This window comes from Bacillus rossius (assembly GCF_032445375.1).
Source record: "Bacillus rossius redtenbacheri isolate Brsri chromosome 9 unlocalized genomic scaffold, Brsri_v3 Brsri_v3_scf9_2, whole genome shotgun sequence".
Lineage (NCBI taxonomy): Eukaryota > Metazoa > Arthropoda > Insecta > Phasmatodea > Bacillidae > Bacillus > Bacillus rossius.
Window position 1 is genome coordinate 1,281,477 of NW_026962013.1, and position 17,047 is coordinate 1,298,523.

The following is a 17,047-nucleotide window of genomic DNA, read 5'->3' on the forward strand; positions in this document are numbered from 1 at the left end:
CCTCTTCCTCGGGCCCAGCACGTGCTCTCCCAAGACGGAAAACTTTCCTCTCCGACTTCTTCTCCGGCAGGTCTTTCCTCGCCCCGCCCCCCTCACCCCCTCCTGCCCCCTCAAGTGTCGCTAACGACATTCGAAAGAGTTCTCCAGTCGTTAGCATCGAGTGGCGTCCCGCCGTTTGTTACCCCACCTCCTACCTCTAGTGGAGGGGGGGGGGAGTCAGACGACAGATGCGCCCGCGCTGTTGGGGTGGAGGGGGGGGGGGGTTAGGGGGGTAGCGTCCCGACGCCGTAATTGTCGGCGGGCGCGAGACGCGCTAAGGCGCCTTGCTCCGTCCGCGGCAGCTAACAGCGGCGCCCATTTCCCTGCGTCCCACCAACCCCTATGGCCGGCTTATCCTCTACCTCCCCTCGCAAGTCTGCACCCTGATAGGGTGGTTCGGGAGCCAGCCCACAGATCTGAGTTTAAGAGGCCACTACAGTGTTTCAGGGGCACTACGCAACCCGCGTTAACCTCATAACATTCAATGCTATTTTAATTTTGCTTATAACTAATTAACTAATTTAGATTTCGAAATGATGCTTGCTTGATATGTAAGACAACGATGCTCTTATCAAAGCCCCTTTCTTCAAAAACGTGGATAAATTATGTTTTAATACTAATCTTTACTAATATGTATAAGTGTATTGTCTAGGTTTGAACCATAATTTATGCACGTTTTTGAAGAAAGGGGCTTTGATAAGAGCATCGTAGTCTTACATATCAAGCAAGCATCATTTCGAAATCTATATTAGTTAATTAGTTATAAGCAAAATGAAAATAGCATTGAATCTTATGATGTTAACGCGGGTTGCGTAGTGCCCCTGAAACACTAGAGTGGCCTCTTAATCATTCAAGAGCCGATGGATGAAGACAGGACTGTATAAGGGATCACCCCTCAGGTTTGATCAGGAAAGGTGTTAGAGCTTCAGCTAAGACCAGAGGCCATACAGCATATTCACCACCTCAGCCCCCTGCCTCATTGTGTCCTTAGACCTTAGACCTTATCAGCACTGATGGCGCCTACATCACACTGAGACCCAGTGAACCTGTGGTCCGGTGGAGGCCTAGCTGTCCAGGCTAGCACCGGAGCTGTGTCGTCGCTCACCACGTCGACTCCGCATCGGGCTAGGGAACCCTTGGAGCCTGCTCCAAGCGATCAGAGCACCACCAAGTACGAGTCCTACCCAATCAGAATCCAGGGCCTTGGAGGAAACCTCAACGGGGATCCTTTCACTTTCACGGATCGTTCCAGCACTAATACCAACTTTGGTGTCTATGCGGCAAAAGACAGTTCGTCTAAACAGCTAGCCAACAGCTGCGTTTCAGAGTCACTCCACTTCCCTGTCATATTCTCATCGAATTAATGTTTATTGTTGTTTAAATTTTTATATATTGTAAAAAAACTTTTGTTGAATTAAATTTTATGCAACGAAAACGTTAATTCATGGGTGGAAATAAAAAGTGTATAAAGACCAAAATTATTACTTTTTTTAAAAATAGATATACTATTAAATCCGTAATAATTTCTTGGTAAACTCCTAAATTTGTCTAAAAATTTGGCTGAAACAATTTTTGATGAAAGGAACTATTACCGTAAAAACAGGGATTGAAATTAAAAAAAAAAAAAACTTTAGTATCGAATTCGTCGGAATTCATTTGTAACCATCTTAATATTACTTAAAAGCCTATGTCCAAAAAAAATTGTTTTATATGATCACTTATTAGTGCAAGGAATGAAAAATAGTGTTTGACGGTCAAATATAATTGCATAGCTACCTTAGAGAGCATAAAATAAAATTCTTTTAGAAATTCAACGCTGGATACAGTAAGTTCAAAAAAGAAAATTCAAAAATTTTCGCTGCATGAAAATGTTTAATCGATCTTCTTTTTAAAGAAGAGTTTATAGAAGCTTGAAGTAGCTTGGCTTCTGGATTGTAGCCGTTTCCTTAGGTAAATTCTCCCTGATGATGGCGACTGCAATGTCTACCGAAACGTCGGTGAGAATTATTCGCCCAAGGACTGCGGCCACAACCCAGAAGCCAAGCTACTTCGGACGATGGCCGTGAAAGCCTGCGAACATTTTTCATGAATGCTTCCAATGCGTCTCCGCAAGTAATGGGTGATTCTGATTCGAGCTGCGCCTGGAGGCTGAGCCGAGGGTTGCCGACTGTTGGCCCAGTGAGGGTCCCGGGAGATGTAACACCTCCAGCCCAGCGCCCGGGACTGCGCCCCCCCCCCCCCCCCCGGGTCTCGCGCGGCGCTGATTGGCTCTCCAGCCGGCATGGCGGGCGTGGAGCACCCCCACTCACACTCACCGTCGCGTCGTTAGAATACATCTCGAGTGTGGTCGTCACCTCTCGGCACACTCGGTGCTTGTATTGCGTTATCCAATTTCGAAGTGAAACTTCCTTAAAGCTGACAGGGTGAGTCTGAAAGATGACTCATCGGAGCGTAACGAAATGTGCTGCGCTCAGGAGTGGGGCACTCGATGGTGGAGAGAAGGAGGGGGAACTTTGAGTGTCTCACTCTCGACGCCACACTACGCCGCTGACCGCAGTTCCTCGTGGTAGTAGCGCTGGACACACGGTCACCTGCTCATGAAGATCGTGGTGTGTATTTTATTGTGTATTTTTTTTTCAATTTTATTTTATTGAAATTTTTATGTGCCTTGTCTGATACTATCTAACCACACAAATCATTTCATGTAGATTAGGTTAAAAAATATATAATCAAGAAAAAACGAAAAGTATCTACAAAAACGATAAGACATAACAGAATCAACAAATCAACCGCATAAATAAAAAATTCAGGAAACAAGATAAACATGAGAATACGTTTAAGAAATTAAAAAAAAAAATGTAATTTAGAAAGGATTTTTCTAAAAACTTAATTTAATTCTACAGTTTTAACGATGTTTAAAAAAAAAAAGGAATTGGTGGCCGAACATTGGATAAAAGATAACCACTGAGAGCCGGGATGTGCGGTGTTGTTGCAGAGGCGCTGTTCCCGCGCTTCGCCGAGCCCATCCCCAACGTGACCGTGACGGTGGGCAGAGACGCGCTGCTCGCCTGCGTCGTCGACAACCTGCGCGGCTACAAGGTGCGTCCCGAGTGCATAGTGCCGGCCAGACAGCGTCCCGAGCAACCGGCACTATGTCCGCCTGTCTCTCCGGGCAGACTTCTGGTCGGCACTATGTCCGCACGTCCCTCCGGGCAGACTCCTGGTCGGCACTATGTCCGCCTGTCCCTCCGGGCAGACTTCTGGTCGGCACTATGTCCGCCTGTCCCTCCGGGCAGACTCCTGGTCGGCACTATGTCCGCCCGTCCCTCTGGGCAGACTTCTGGTCGGCACTATGTCCGCCTGTCCCTCCGGGCAGACTCCTGGTCGGCACTATGTCCGCCCGTCCCTCTGGGCAGACTTCTGGTCGGCACTATGTCCGCCTGTCCCTCCGGGCAGACTCCTGGTCGGCACTATGTCCGCCCGTCCCTCCGGGCAGACTTCTGGTCGGCACTATGTCCGCCCGTCCCTCTGGGCAGACTTCTGGTCGGCACTATGTCCGCCCGTCCCTCCGGGCAGACTTCTGGTCGGCACTATGTCCACCCGTCCCTCTGGGCAGACTTCTGGTCGGCACTATGTCCGCCTGTCCCTCCGGGCAGACTCCTGGTCGGCACTATGTCCGCACGTCCCTCCGGGCAGACTCCTGGTCGGCACTATGTCCGCCTGTCCCTCCGGGCAGACTCCTGGTCCGCACTATGTCCGCCCGTCCCTCTGGGCAGACTTCTGGTTGGCACTATGTCCGCCCGTCCCTCCGGGCAGACTTCTGGTCGGCACTATGTCCGCCCGTCCCTCTGGGCAGACTCCTGGTTGGCACTATGTCCACCTGTCCCTCCGGGCAGACTTCTGGTTGGCACTATGTCCGCCCGTCCCTCCGGGCAGACTTCTGGTCGGCACTATGTCCGCCCGTCCCTCCGGGCAGACTCCTGGTCGGCACTATGTCCACCTGTCCCTCCGGGCAGACTTCTGGTCGGCACTATGTCCGCCCGTCCCTCCGGGCAGACTCCTGGTCGGCACTATGTCCCCTGTCCCTCCGGGCAGACTTCTGGTCGGCACTATGTCCGCCCGTCCCTCCGGGCAGACTTATGGTCGGCACTATGTCCGCACGTCCCTCCGGGCAGACTCCTGGTCGGCACTATGTCCGCCTGTCCCTCCGGGCAGACTTCTGGTCGGCACTATGTCCGCCTGTCCCTCCGGGCAGACTCCTGGTCCGCACTATGTCCGCCCGTCCCTCTGGGCAGACTTCTGGTTGGCACTATGTCCGCCCGTCCCTCCGGGCAGACTTCTGGTCGGCACTATGTCCGCCCGTCCCTCCGGGCAGACTCCTGGTCGGCACTATGTCCACCTGTCCCTCCGGGCAGACTTCTGGTCCGCACTATACAATACCTCAGCCCACACAGTCCCTTGTTGCAAGTTCACATCACTTATGTTTAGAGACCGGAAAAATTCGCGGGGTCAATGACCTCCAGGATAGACTCCAATATCCTCTCCACACTCGGGAAAATGCCACCTGTTCATTGGCTGCTGACTTGTGAGTCGTCTCGACTGGGTGGCATGTGATTCGACACTTCTACGAGTGAGGGTCTCTAGTTGTCCCTCAGTCCGCCAGATTAACAGTGGACCAATGGCAGAAGCAGCACAAAGGTATAATTATTTGAATTTTAGCATAACACGAAATGAATCCGCGAATTTTTCAAGTCTCTACTTATGTTACTCTCCTCTTTTGATCTCAAGGGCCAGCTTCAACTTAACTAACAAATGTAATGCAATTGTTATATTCTACTTATGAGGGGTAAATAAGATTTTTTTTTAAATTTCTTGGTAACATCATGCCCTATCGTTCAGAAACATAGAGAGTTCACGGGAACAGTGAGATTGCGGAACTGCAGAAAATTAAAAAAAAAAAAAAAAACCTATAAGTAACGACATAATAAACTTGCTCGATTCCCCGTTGGCGTGTATATACTTTCATGCATTTACATATACTTATTTTAAGGGTCTAACGTATATCGCTATTAAATTATTTCTAAGCCTAGATGAGCCCTATCCTCGGGGGAGCAGTAGTGTATGATTGACGAAACATATATTGTAGTTGTAATCAAAAATTTTGAAACTTGAAAGTTTAATAAAAAACAGGTAGTTGGTGCTTGCATAATTCATTCTGAAATCAAAGTAGGTTTGATGACTAGAAATAAATGTAAAGTTATTGTTTTGTTTTGCTAAATAAGAAAAACCTGCCCAAAGACCGCCAGCAGTACTTGTTTGAGGACCTGATAGCTGTGTGACTGCCTCTGAAAGAGCAGAGCAGAGTGGTCGTGGCTGGTAGCAGAGCGGGGTTGAGCTCGGGTCTGCCCGGCAGGTGGCGTGGGTGCGCGTGGACACACAGACCATCCTGTCCATCCACCACAACGTCATCACGCAGAACCCGCGCATCTCGCTGTCCTTCAACGACCACCGCTCCTGGTACCTGCACATCAAGAACGTGCACGAGACGGACCGCGGCTGGTACATGTGCCAGGTCAACACCGACCCCATGCGCAGTCGCCAGGGCTACCTGCAGGTGGTTGGTGAGTGGCGCCTCTGGCTAGACACACGTGCCTGCTCACCATGTGCCAGGTCAACACCGACCCCATGCGCAGTCGCCAGGGCTACCGGCAGGTGGTTGGTGAGTGGCGCCTCTGGCTAGACACACGTGCCTGCTCACCATGTGCCAGGTCAACACCGACCCCATGCGCAGTCGCCAGGGCTACCTGCAGGTGGTTGGTGAGTGGCGCCTCTCGCTAGACACACATGCCTACTCGTCATGTTGTGTGTCACGGAGGACACAGTCAGTGCGATGTTGAAGTTAAAATGGTTTATCGTATAATAATGTTCGCAGGCTTTCACGGCCATTGTCTGAAGTAGCTTGGCTTATGGGTTGTAGTCGTGTCCTTGGTGAATAACTGTTGAATTATTCACCAAGCACACTGCTACAACCCAGAAGCCAAGCTACTTTGGTTTATCGTATTTTGCACATCCCAGTTTTTCAAAGCATCAAATGCTTCATTTTCTCGACTAGCAAATTAATATCAGTGCTGCATCAATAAAAAAAAAACTTTACTACTAACAATAGAGTGTAAGTTGAAGTACCACTTGTACAATTGTACATAAGGATGGTATTCGTTTGACAGTTCTTCTACCAGGTAGTGTGCCAAAGTGAGGGTTCCTTGCAGAGACAGGAGTCCAAGGTACTTCCAGGAATGTCTCTAAGAGGCTGTGACCTCCGGAAAACAAATCATACGTCACACAGCGCTATCCGAGCACATAAGGGTGGTTGATGAAGGGAAATAAGGGTGGTTGATGAAGGGAAATAAATGTGGTTGATGAAGGGAAATAAGGGTGGATGATGAAAGGAAATAGGTGGCGCTGCTGACGGTTTCATCTCTTTTACACTCCGGTCTTCCATTGCGTATCATTGGACAATAACCGAGAGTATTTGCAGGTTATTGGTGTGTACTGTCCTGATCACGTGCAACTAAACTCTACAGCTTTGCCTTGCTCGAATCTGCAGTCTTGAATTAGCAGTCATTGAAAACACCGCTGCAGTCCAGTCACATTGGCGCACAGATGGAGCATAAAGCAGGACTAGAGACGAGGGGAGTAAAGCCAAAAGCATCCGACTATATTTTATTTCCATCCATGCTAAATTATTGAATGAATTTTATGCCCTCCACATTGGAAAGACATACTGCCCGGTCGTGGCCTAGTGTCCGAGCAGAGACCTCCTGTTATCACCTCCGAGATGGGAATTGAACGTCTCTCAGCTCGAGATGAAGGCTGGAGCAGGTCGAAAGGAAGTGGAGATGGCGCTGGCAGGAGGAGTGGAATCGCTCTTCAGTTTCCAGTTCTTCAGTTTGCCTGGAAGTCTGGATGGAGGTCTCTTCCCAGCTCGGAGTTGACGTGCCTAATGAGCGCCTCTGCTCTGCGACCGTCTTCAGCCAACTGGCGTGCGTCAGCAGTCCAACAGGAGGCCTAATTATTACACATATATTTGTGTCCCACGGTTTCGTAGTCACGCATATGCATAAGTGTTATTAAAGCACTTAAAAGTTTGAACTTAACTTTTTACTGTGACGCCTCTCTTAGATCTCCCAATAACGGAAACTAGCTACCACCAGCTGAGGTAAAGATCATTTTGTTGCTCTCGCAAATATTTCAATAAAAATACATTATTTCAAAATACAGAATAACAATAAAAAGTTCCCTCTAATTGATATCAGGAGAACTATAACAATTCGATCTTAACATAGACCGGATATAACCTGTTAAATCACTGTCCCATGATAAATTAAAAAAGGTTTTAGTTACACGAGCAAAATTTCAAATAGCATAACACTCAAGTAATAGCAGCGCCATTTAGCATTATTTACACATACCTCTTACAGTATAAGTACTAACATTTTGTGCCATGCGAATAGTAGGCCTGAACGTCTGAAGACAGACTCGATTGCGGCCCCTGCAGAGTCGTGGTCATGCATCCCGCAACGCACGATAGTTAAACTGGCTACATACCTTTCCCACCTTATGGGGCACCTAGCTGCTTGCCTACCATAGCACACACACGGTGCGCAGATCTTCAAAAGAAACCACGCATTTGAAAACTGTTAAAGATATCAGGGTTGCGTCTCTTTAAGAAAATTATTCAATAATACGCTGAAGGCGGATGAATAATTCTGTTTCCGTATTTTTTAAAAAAAACTGTTTATTCAGAAGATTCAAAACTGCTAAAACACGTGTTTTTCAGAATAATTTTTAGGCAGGAAACATGTTGTACAGATACGTTAATGCACTAAAGGGCCTTTCGTTACACTTTCATCTTCATTTCTTCTGAGTATTGTGTTTGATTTCCGCTCAAAATGTGCTGTCTGGTTCACGACAAGAAGGTCTACAGATCACGCTCAGAGGCGACACCGCGCTAGAAGCACCAGCCAGCTCCGCTGACCCAACATCCCTCCTTCCCCCCCCCCCCCCCGACTAGGCATACAACATGACACTTTTATTGGGTGTTCTGTTTGACTTGATGATGCACACGGAACATTTCCCCTTCGCGTGCTGGTGGTTGCCAAGATTAGCCACTTTACCGACCAGCAATGACTTATTTTCAGTTGTTTTAATTACTTTCGAGGTTCTGTCAACATAGTTTGAATTCCTTAATTATAAAAATTCATAATGGGTTTGGTTTTTGAACGTAAACGTGAACTTTTATAGTGTTAAATATTGGATTAGGTGAGCGGAATTCATAATATTTCCGAATAAAGGAAGAAAAAAAAAGGAAATTTTGCAGGATGATAAACCTACATTGTGTGGGTTGAAACAGATATATTTTCTGTATTTCTAAAAAAAAAAAATTCTGTGAAACGTCGCCGGCGAAGGACGCTCGGCCCGGGAACAGCCCTGCAGGACCTCTAGGACTCGGAGGTCCTGGAGCCACCCTCCTCCCCTCCTTGAAGGATGCCGGGTGCCGCTCGCCTTGCAGTCGGAGCAGGGACCGCGCGCTATTGGTCCCGCGAGGATGCGTCCTGGCTCCTGGTGGAGGGGGGAGGGGATACGCCCATTTCCGTGTCGGGAGCATAGCGCGTTAAACAAACCTAATGACCCGCGCCGTCTCTACATCACAAGCGGTCCTCTGGGAGGCTGCCTCTCTCTCCCCCTCAACACCCCCGCCGCTGTGGCCTGCTTCGGCCCCTGCATCCTCGTGTGGCGCGTACTTGATTTCACAAAGTTACATTCATATGATTATATACAGTGAGTGTAGAGCTATTATAAATATAATTATATTAATTAATTTATAAACAGATTTACATATATAATTATTATACTAAAAATGAAAAAAAAATTTTTATTCATCTTTAATATATATTTTAGTAAGTTAATAATTTAATAAATAAGAGTGAATTGATATGCTAACTTAGCAAGTAATTTGTTGTATTTTAAAAATATATTATAGTAAGAATATTATTTTTTTGACAGTATGAACTGTCAAAGTGATACCGAGGGTGACTTCTCTCTCAGTCACGCTTCACTAGTTACCAAATATTATTATATAATTTCTTATTTTAAATAAAGTCTCTTTTGGATATTTTATATATTGATACTGTTAATTTTATTATTATATTTATGTATATTATAATATATCAAATTACATTAAAATTTATTTATTTATTAGCAGTAGAGTACAATATTGATTATAATGTACATTCAAGGTTTGATCAACTCCATCTGTTATTGAGACATAAAATGTTCATTTCAGTGAACGAATATACATAAACGGTTATCAAAATTAAAAAAAAAACTTTTCAATAAAATACAAAATAATGCGAAGTAACTTCTAGAAATATTTTAATCCATCCCTAAATAATACTATAATTGTTTCACTGCGTTTTTTACTAACTTAAATGTTTTACAGGTGAAATCTACACCAAAATAACGTTTTTAATTAGTTCACTCATGCATAAAATATTTTTGTAAATTTTTTTTGCAATATTTAGATCAGATAGTGCCCATTGTGAAATCATATCTGTAAAGCAGGCATTAAATTAAAAAATTTTAAATGTAAGAATAGCTTAAAAGAGAAACAGAATTTGTGGTGGCCGAATAAAATAGTTCATAAAATTTACCCTCGCTTTTGTCACTTCAGAGATTAATTTTTGACGTGATAACGTCTTGTAAATCGATGAACGCCGGCTGCACGCACGAAAAAAATTGGTCACGTTCCGCCTGAGCCCGAGCGTGCAAGAAACCGGCCAACCACCGTGCGAGAAAAATCTTCTATAATATCAAACAGGTTAATTCGGGCTTTTTAAATTAATTGTTCGTGATCATATTTAAACAAATTATTTAAATTAAATTTTGCAAAAAAAACTGTAAATAATATTTGAAAATTAAAAAAAAAGTTTGCAAATTTTTCATCAATGTTTTCTTATGACGTTATCACGTAAAATCATCGTCCGCAAACTGACTTTACAGACAACCCCCTTTTTTTTAATTTTTTTTCCTAACCAACCTAAGGAGAAATGCCGTGAGGTGTTCCCCGCCGACTGAAGGCAGTGCTCCGGGGCCCGCAGACCGCGCCTCAGAGTCAAGGTCACGCCTCGGCCTGGCAGCTCCTCGCTCGGGCGAGACGCCTCCCACCGGAAACCACGCCTGCGAGAGCCGGAAGTAACGAGCGGTCACAACGCGGGCGGGCGTGAGGCCGTGAAGCTCCGAAGGGAAATATGTTTTTATTTCCGTCCCCGGTCGCCGATGGGACGGACGCGCGGGAGACAGACAAATAAACAAATATAATAATACTCGGCGATGATAAGGGTCGTCGAAGAGAGCTGGCGGCGAGGTGAGGATATCTCCGCCCTTTCTTCGGCCGACGCCGTGCAAGTTATCGGAGAACCTGCTCTTCTTTTCTTCTCCTCTCGTAGGCGTCGCGAACAGTCGCGTATAAATGAATCTGGCGATAACATCTAAACGGCTGTCGCAGGGCGCTGCGGCGTAAACATGGCCGGCACGGGGGGAGGAGGGAGGGAGGGGTGTGGTTGACGTCACGGGCACAAACGAACTCCTCCCCCCCTCGCCTAAGCTATCTGTTGCGACGATCGCGCGCGACGAGAGGCACGACCTAGAACTGTCATCGCTTAGAACTCTCGGAAAAAATCCACATAGCCTTAGAACGGTCATAACATGTTAGAACGTTCAAATCTTAGAAACACATAACGTAAAAACTCGCAACTTAGAAACTTCGTAACTTAAAACTCACAACTTAGAACTGTCGTAACTTAGAAACGCTTAACTTTGAAATACACAACGCAGAACCACACACCTCAGAATCGTCATAACTTAGAAACACACAAATTAGAACAGTCATAACTTAGCAAATTATAACTTGTGTGTTTCTAAGTTATGACAGCAACCCCTGCACCAGCAGTAACAGATCCTCTGAAGCTGAGCCTGGATCGAGCATACACCGGAACACCGCCAGGCTTATAGGCATGTCTGGAAAAGGATGAACTACTGACATGACATCTACCCGCACGCGTCTTCGTGGTAGCCTGGTCCACTACTCGTCAGTGCTACACGCTGCGGTAGACCTCTGTCCTGGGTTCTGATCCCGGGGAAATGCAAGCTGATGCGTGGGTTAGCCCATGCAAGGGCATAAAGGCGGGGGCCTAGTAAGTACACTTACTAAGTGCGGGGTAGATTGCTGAAACAACTGAGGACAAGTTCTTGGGTGGTTTCTTCTGTAAGCCATGGCCTAGTTTCCCTGGCTTTTTCGGAGTTAGTCGTCTACGAAAGGTTAAAACTAAAATTAAAAAGAAAATAGCGGATGTAACTCAGTACATGTGATAGAAGTGAAACTTCTTTGGCAATTCAAACACGACTCATAACTAGATTGCAAAAGTAAAACGGCAGAGAGAGAAAGAAAGAGAGAAATAGGACGAAATATAAATAAACATGATTAACCAAATTATTACTCACTTCAAAATAACTGCTCAGGATATCAATAGTTATTGATTAATCAATAATAATTAATTAACAATAAATATTATTCACTTTTTAAATACTCACACCATAATGAAAAACTGAACGTGTCACTGTTTTTTCAAACAATTCTGCCATTTGGAACACGTCAAAACTCTGAACGACATATGAAATATGACATTCATAACAGGTAGCTCTATCCACGCGGGACATGTAGGGACTGTCTCAACAGCGCTCTCTACACTGCTGGTCGAACAAGGAGGAACACGAGCTCGCTGGTAGCGAATATAAATTCTTTACCATAATGGACTGGAAAAAAATATTGATGTTCATCAGGACACAATATTCCCGCAGTTGTTCGCCAAAATGGGCTCGAGCTTCTCTCGCCACCTGCTGCCCGTTAATCACATTTCAGCATCCACGATAGCGTCCATTCCTGCAATTTCGGAAGGAGTTGATTTGTGGGGAAATTAAAACGAATACGAAAACTAAATCACGCGAGAGTTCTGTCTGGTAACGATTGCAGTAAATTTGTGCAATTTAGATTATTTTTTTCATTTTGGAAACGACAGTGTGATCTAATTGAATTCACATTCCGTGCAGTGACACGTTCGTAATCTATTAATGTGTTGCTGGAACATGACAAAAAAGAATACAGCAAATTGTTTTAATAAACAGCACACTTTATTTTACAGAAATTAAAGTAAATAAACCCCCATAAGTGACCTTGCTGAAAGACATTCAATTTATGTAACTGTAGTAAATTTTAAAAAGTCAAAAATATGCTTAGAATCTCTCCAAGCATATTGCTAACAAAAATAGATAGTTTGATATTGATTTTGTTTTATGTTGGTATTGTAATTATTATAAATGAACAGAGAAAAAATTGTATTTATTTACTGTTACGAAACCTTTAATGCACCATTTTATGACTGATTGTAGTGAATCTGAAGAGAAGGCTCATTCCTCCTTACTGATCACAAATAACAATGAATTAAACACTGTTTCCTGGGTAAACCTGGAGACAACATTTTCCCAACAGAGGCCCAAACCCTAGAAGTAGGTCCTCGGCTGATGTCCAGTGACTGTGGTGCCGTGGCTGCCCACAGTGCCGCCGAGCATAGTGGACAAGGAGACCAGCACGGACATGGTGGTGAGGGAGGCCTCCAACGTGAACCTCACCTGCAAGGCGGTCGGCTACCCGGAGCCCTACGTCATGTGGCGGCGAGAGGACGGTGCTGACATCAACTACAATGGCGAGAACGGTGAGGTGCCGCTGGCGGAACCCGGGACCTCCACCAAAACAATACCTGGCACCTCCACCAAAATATACCTGGCGCCTCCACCAATAAATACCTGGCGCCTCCACCAAAAAAAAAAAACCTGGCACCTCCACCAAAAAAATTCCTGTCACCTTCACCTAAACAATACCTGATGCATCCACCAAAAATGTTTTAGCATGTTTAAAAGTATAAAAAAATTGTTATTAAATTTAGGTAAATTCAACCTTTTAAATATATTACAGAACAGATCATTATAGTTCATTGGATATCTGTTTCCTCATAGTGAAAGTAGTTGTCAATACTATCTAGAGTTTCACCAAAATAAGTGTTCCTACAAAGAGTACTTTAAGTGATTATTTTAAATTATAAATTTATATTTTCCATTCATATATTTGATGGTGTTCAAAGGTAGGTCATATGGCAGTAGAAACTTTGTTGCTCTCTTAAAAGACAATTGAACAGAAAATAAATAGCGAATTTATGTGCATAATATGTAAATATTGTTAGCAAAAATATTAATGTTTTAACAAATTATTTAATACATTATACACGTTCACTTGTTGTTATTCAAGAATATAATTTTTTTGCAAAGAAATAGTAGTTGCATAAAAAACAGTGATAAAAACTTGGTTTGATTCCCGGCCGAAACAGATTTTTTTCAGATAAAAAATATTAGCTGACAAAGCACAAATCTGTATTCTGTGTTGCTCATCCATCCCACTCCATCCTCGGGTACCCGTGGTACTTCATCACTGGCATTTGCTTTGTGTTGAGAAGGCGTGTGTGGTCTGTTATGCAAACTGGTGCAATTTGTTTACTGATTCATGCTGTTATCTCATACACGTTATGACATTAGACAAAAATGAATTTTTTTTCCGAAGAATTGGCTTCGACAAATGTTTGCCAGCAATGTTCTCACAAATGTTGTAAGGATATCCAGCTGTGGAACTGAAATGGCTTGACTGAAAAGAGAACTCGTTAGTGGAATGCACTACAGGTGCGAGAGAAAGGAAGGACGACGGGCAAAGAGAGCCCCGGGTAGGCCTGCCGGAGGAGGAAGTTCTGGCGCGTCGTGGCGGCAGAAGGGCCGCTAAGCCCTTTCCAGCCGGGGGGGGCGGGGATAAGCCGACTTGGGCGGCAGTTGGCATAATCCCGCGACCAGGCCAGCAGCTGGGGAAGCCACGGAGGCGCCGGCTCATCCCTCAGTCGCCGGCACGCCCCCACCCGGGGAGTTGCGAACTGCTGATCAGGGTCGCACAGTCGCCCTGCTGTTCGCCCTGCTGTTCGCCCTCCTGTTCGCCCTCCTGTTCGCCCTCCTGTTCGCCCTCCTGTTCGCCCTCCTGTTCGCGGTCCGCGCCGCCGCCACAAAGGACCCGTCAGACACGGCCGACGTCAGCAACTTCCGATCCCAAAGATGAATTTCCTGCGAGATTCTACCTCCGGCTTTTCTGCATTCACGTTAAAACCTTCAATGAGTTTTTTTGACGTGACAACGTCAAATAAATCTATGAAAGCCAGCTGCACGCACGAAAAAGTGTCCCGTTACGCACATTGTCCCGTTACGCTGTTTCCCGTTACACTGTGTCCCGTTACGCTCATTGTACGCTTGCGTCGCATCTATCATTTCATCAATGTTTTGTTATGACGTTGTCACGTTAAACTATCGTCCGTTAACCGACTTTACAGACAACCAATTTTTTTTGTATCAGTGAAACGATACCAAACTGAAGAATAAGATGAGTTAATTGGGAATATGCACTTAACGTGGAATTCACTGCGATCTTCTGTCACTAAAATAATCGGTCAGGAATCTACAAAGTGAAGTTATCAAGTTTATTCGTTTCGGAGTGAAATATTCCAGATTTTAAGCGTTTTCCGCCAGTTAGAATTTAATTCAGTTACATTCCGGCATTTCCCTGCAGGTTTTTTTAAAAATATTAGTTATCATAAATGTTTATACCATCTTCGCTCACAATGTGAGCTTCACAACCCAGTGTATACAAGACAAGGTCCATGTTTTTGATGGTCCGCTATCGCCATTAGATATCAGTAGTTACTGCTACGTCTAATTCCGATAGGTCGAATTGGTCGGAACTGCTCCAATCCGAGAGCTCAGAGATCTAAACGCTGGACTTAATTTTATCAATGATGAAATTGGATAAGCATTTGTCACTGGTTACAGCCACAAACTGTTGCACTATTGCAGAAGTATCACCACATATATAAGTGTTTGAATTTTAGTCCATCATTATTTTAACGAGAGAAATGTTCCACTTCCTAGAAATTGTTGGTTTAATCCACGGTAAGTGGGACAATCTGTTACCCAGTTGGTGAACTGAAAAAAATATGTACAAGTTTAACAAACAAAGTCCAGCCTGTTATCGAACGAATTTCCAATACATTCCTCCCGTTAATATTATGGGGTATTCAGGTTAAGTCGTGATTTTCCATGTATATTTTTTACGTCTTGCTGAGAGAATATTTATTGTTATTTTGGAAATAAAATAGAATACCAAAATTCAGAATAAACAGAATGTTAAGATCGAGAGTTCAGCTATAGTCTTCTAAAATACAATTCTGGATGTTCACTAACGAGACACTTTTATGAGTTGATTGCTGCTTGTCTGGATTTTGAATAATTGCAAGTTAGTACCACCGTATCAAGTTGGTGCCACTATGGCAACTTCTTCATTACTCTCTGAGCCACTAGTTCACCCAGAAAATAACAAGTTCCAAACTATGACAGTCTAGTTTGGAATAACAGCAGTAATATTCCTAAAAAAAAGCAAATGTAGTTACTAACCCACTGAATTGTTCAGAACATTTACCATACAAATATACTTAGTACATTTATTAAAACTATTACATTAAACGTTTCCAAAAAAAAATATATTCAACAGAGATACAATAGAGTCATGGGAACATTGATTTAATACAATTTCTTGGGCAAATACCATGTCATGGAAAAAACCCAAGAACGCAAATTAAGAAATAAATGATAGCACTGTGTTCATTTCTGCTGTTATTATTTTTTTCCCTGACTAAATTCCTTCCACGGAATTCTTGTGCTGCCGGATATTTGAGTTTGAATGTGTTCTTCTGTGCTGTCGTGGTGTGTGGTCCATAATACCTGTATAGGATAATTGTTGGAATTATCTATTTTATGTTTCCATTTGTTGACGTGATAACGTCTTATAAATAGATGAACGCCGGCTGCACGCACAACAATTTGTCACGTTCCGCCTGAGCCCGAGCGTGCAAGAGCCGGCCAACCACCATGCGAGAAAATCTTCTATAACATCAAACAGGTTAAGGCGGGCTTTTTAACTAATTATTCGTGATCATATTCAAACAAATGTATTTAAATTAAATTTGCAAAAAAAAAACTGTAAATAATATTTGAAAATTAAAAAAGTATGCAAATTTTTATCAATGTTTCTCTTATGACGTTATCACGTAAAATTATCGTCCGTAAACCGACTTTACAGACAAACCCCCCCCCCCTTTTAATTATGAATTCGCGTTATTGTTTATTTTTCCGTGAGGAGCAGTGCAAAATTGCAACGGCGAATGCGCAAGAAATTGCGTTAAATCAAAACTTGCCATCGCCCGTATCATGTGAGTGCTGTATCCTCGGGAGCTCGGAGTGGGGAGTGGACAAGTGGAGTGTGGAGTGTGGAGTGTGGACAGTGGACAGGGGTGTGGTGTGGTGTGGTGCAGTGGAGAGGGGTGTGGTGTGGTGTGGTGCAGTGAACGTGGTGGACGGCGAGCTGCTGCACCTGACCAAGGTGAGCCGCCTGCACATGGGCGCCTACCTGTGCATCGCCTCCAACGGCGTGCCGCCGTCCATCAGCAAGAGAGTGGTGCTGCGCGTGCAGTGTAAGTGCGCCTTGCAGCCCCCCGACTGCTGGTCTCCAGTGGGGAACCGCTGCCTCGCTCGTCGGGACCCTGTAAGCTGGACTTGCAGTCTTGCGTCAGCGCAATGCCATCGCTGCTGAACCAGAAATTAATGATTTTATTGTTCAGTTGAAACATCTTCGGTCGAGAATTTGCCACCGGTCGCAGCCATAAACTGTGACCCTGTTGCAGAAGTAGCACAAACATGCGAGTGTTATGATTTTTAACGCTCCATCAGAGTGTTAACAAGGGAAATGTTCCACTCC

General features: G+C 44.5%; 1 protein-coding gene across 1 annotated transcript in view; it reads left to right on the top strand.

The window, feature by feature from the left end:
- LOC134543217 (lachesin-like) overlaps positions 1–17,047 on the top strand; it is a 62,064-nt gene that overhangs the window by 25,441 nt on the left and 19,576 nt on the right. Inside the window, exons 3-6 of the mRNA XM_063388119.1 lie at positions 3,035–3,138; positions 5,453–5,660; positions 12,711–12,866; positions 16,635–16,763. Coding sequence (XP_063244189.1) covers positions 3,035–3,138; positions 5,453–5,660; positions 12,711–12,866; positions 16,635–16,763 — 597 coding nt within the window. The remainder of the gene's footprint in view (positions 1–3,034; positions 3,139–5,452; positions 5,661–12,710; positions 12,867–16,634; positions 16,764–17,047) is intronic.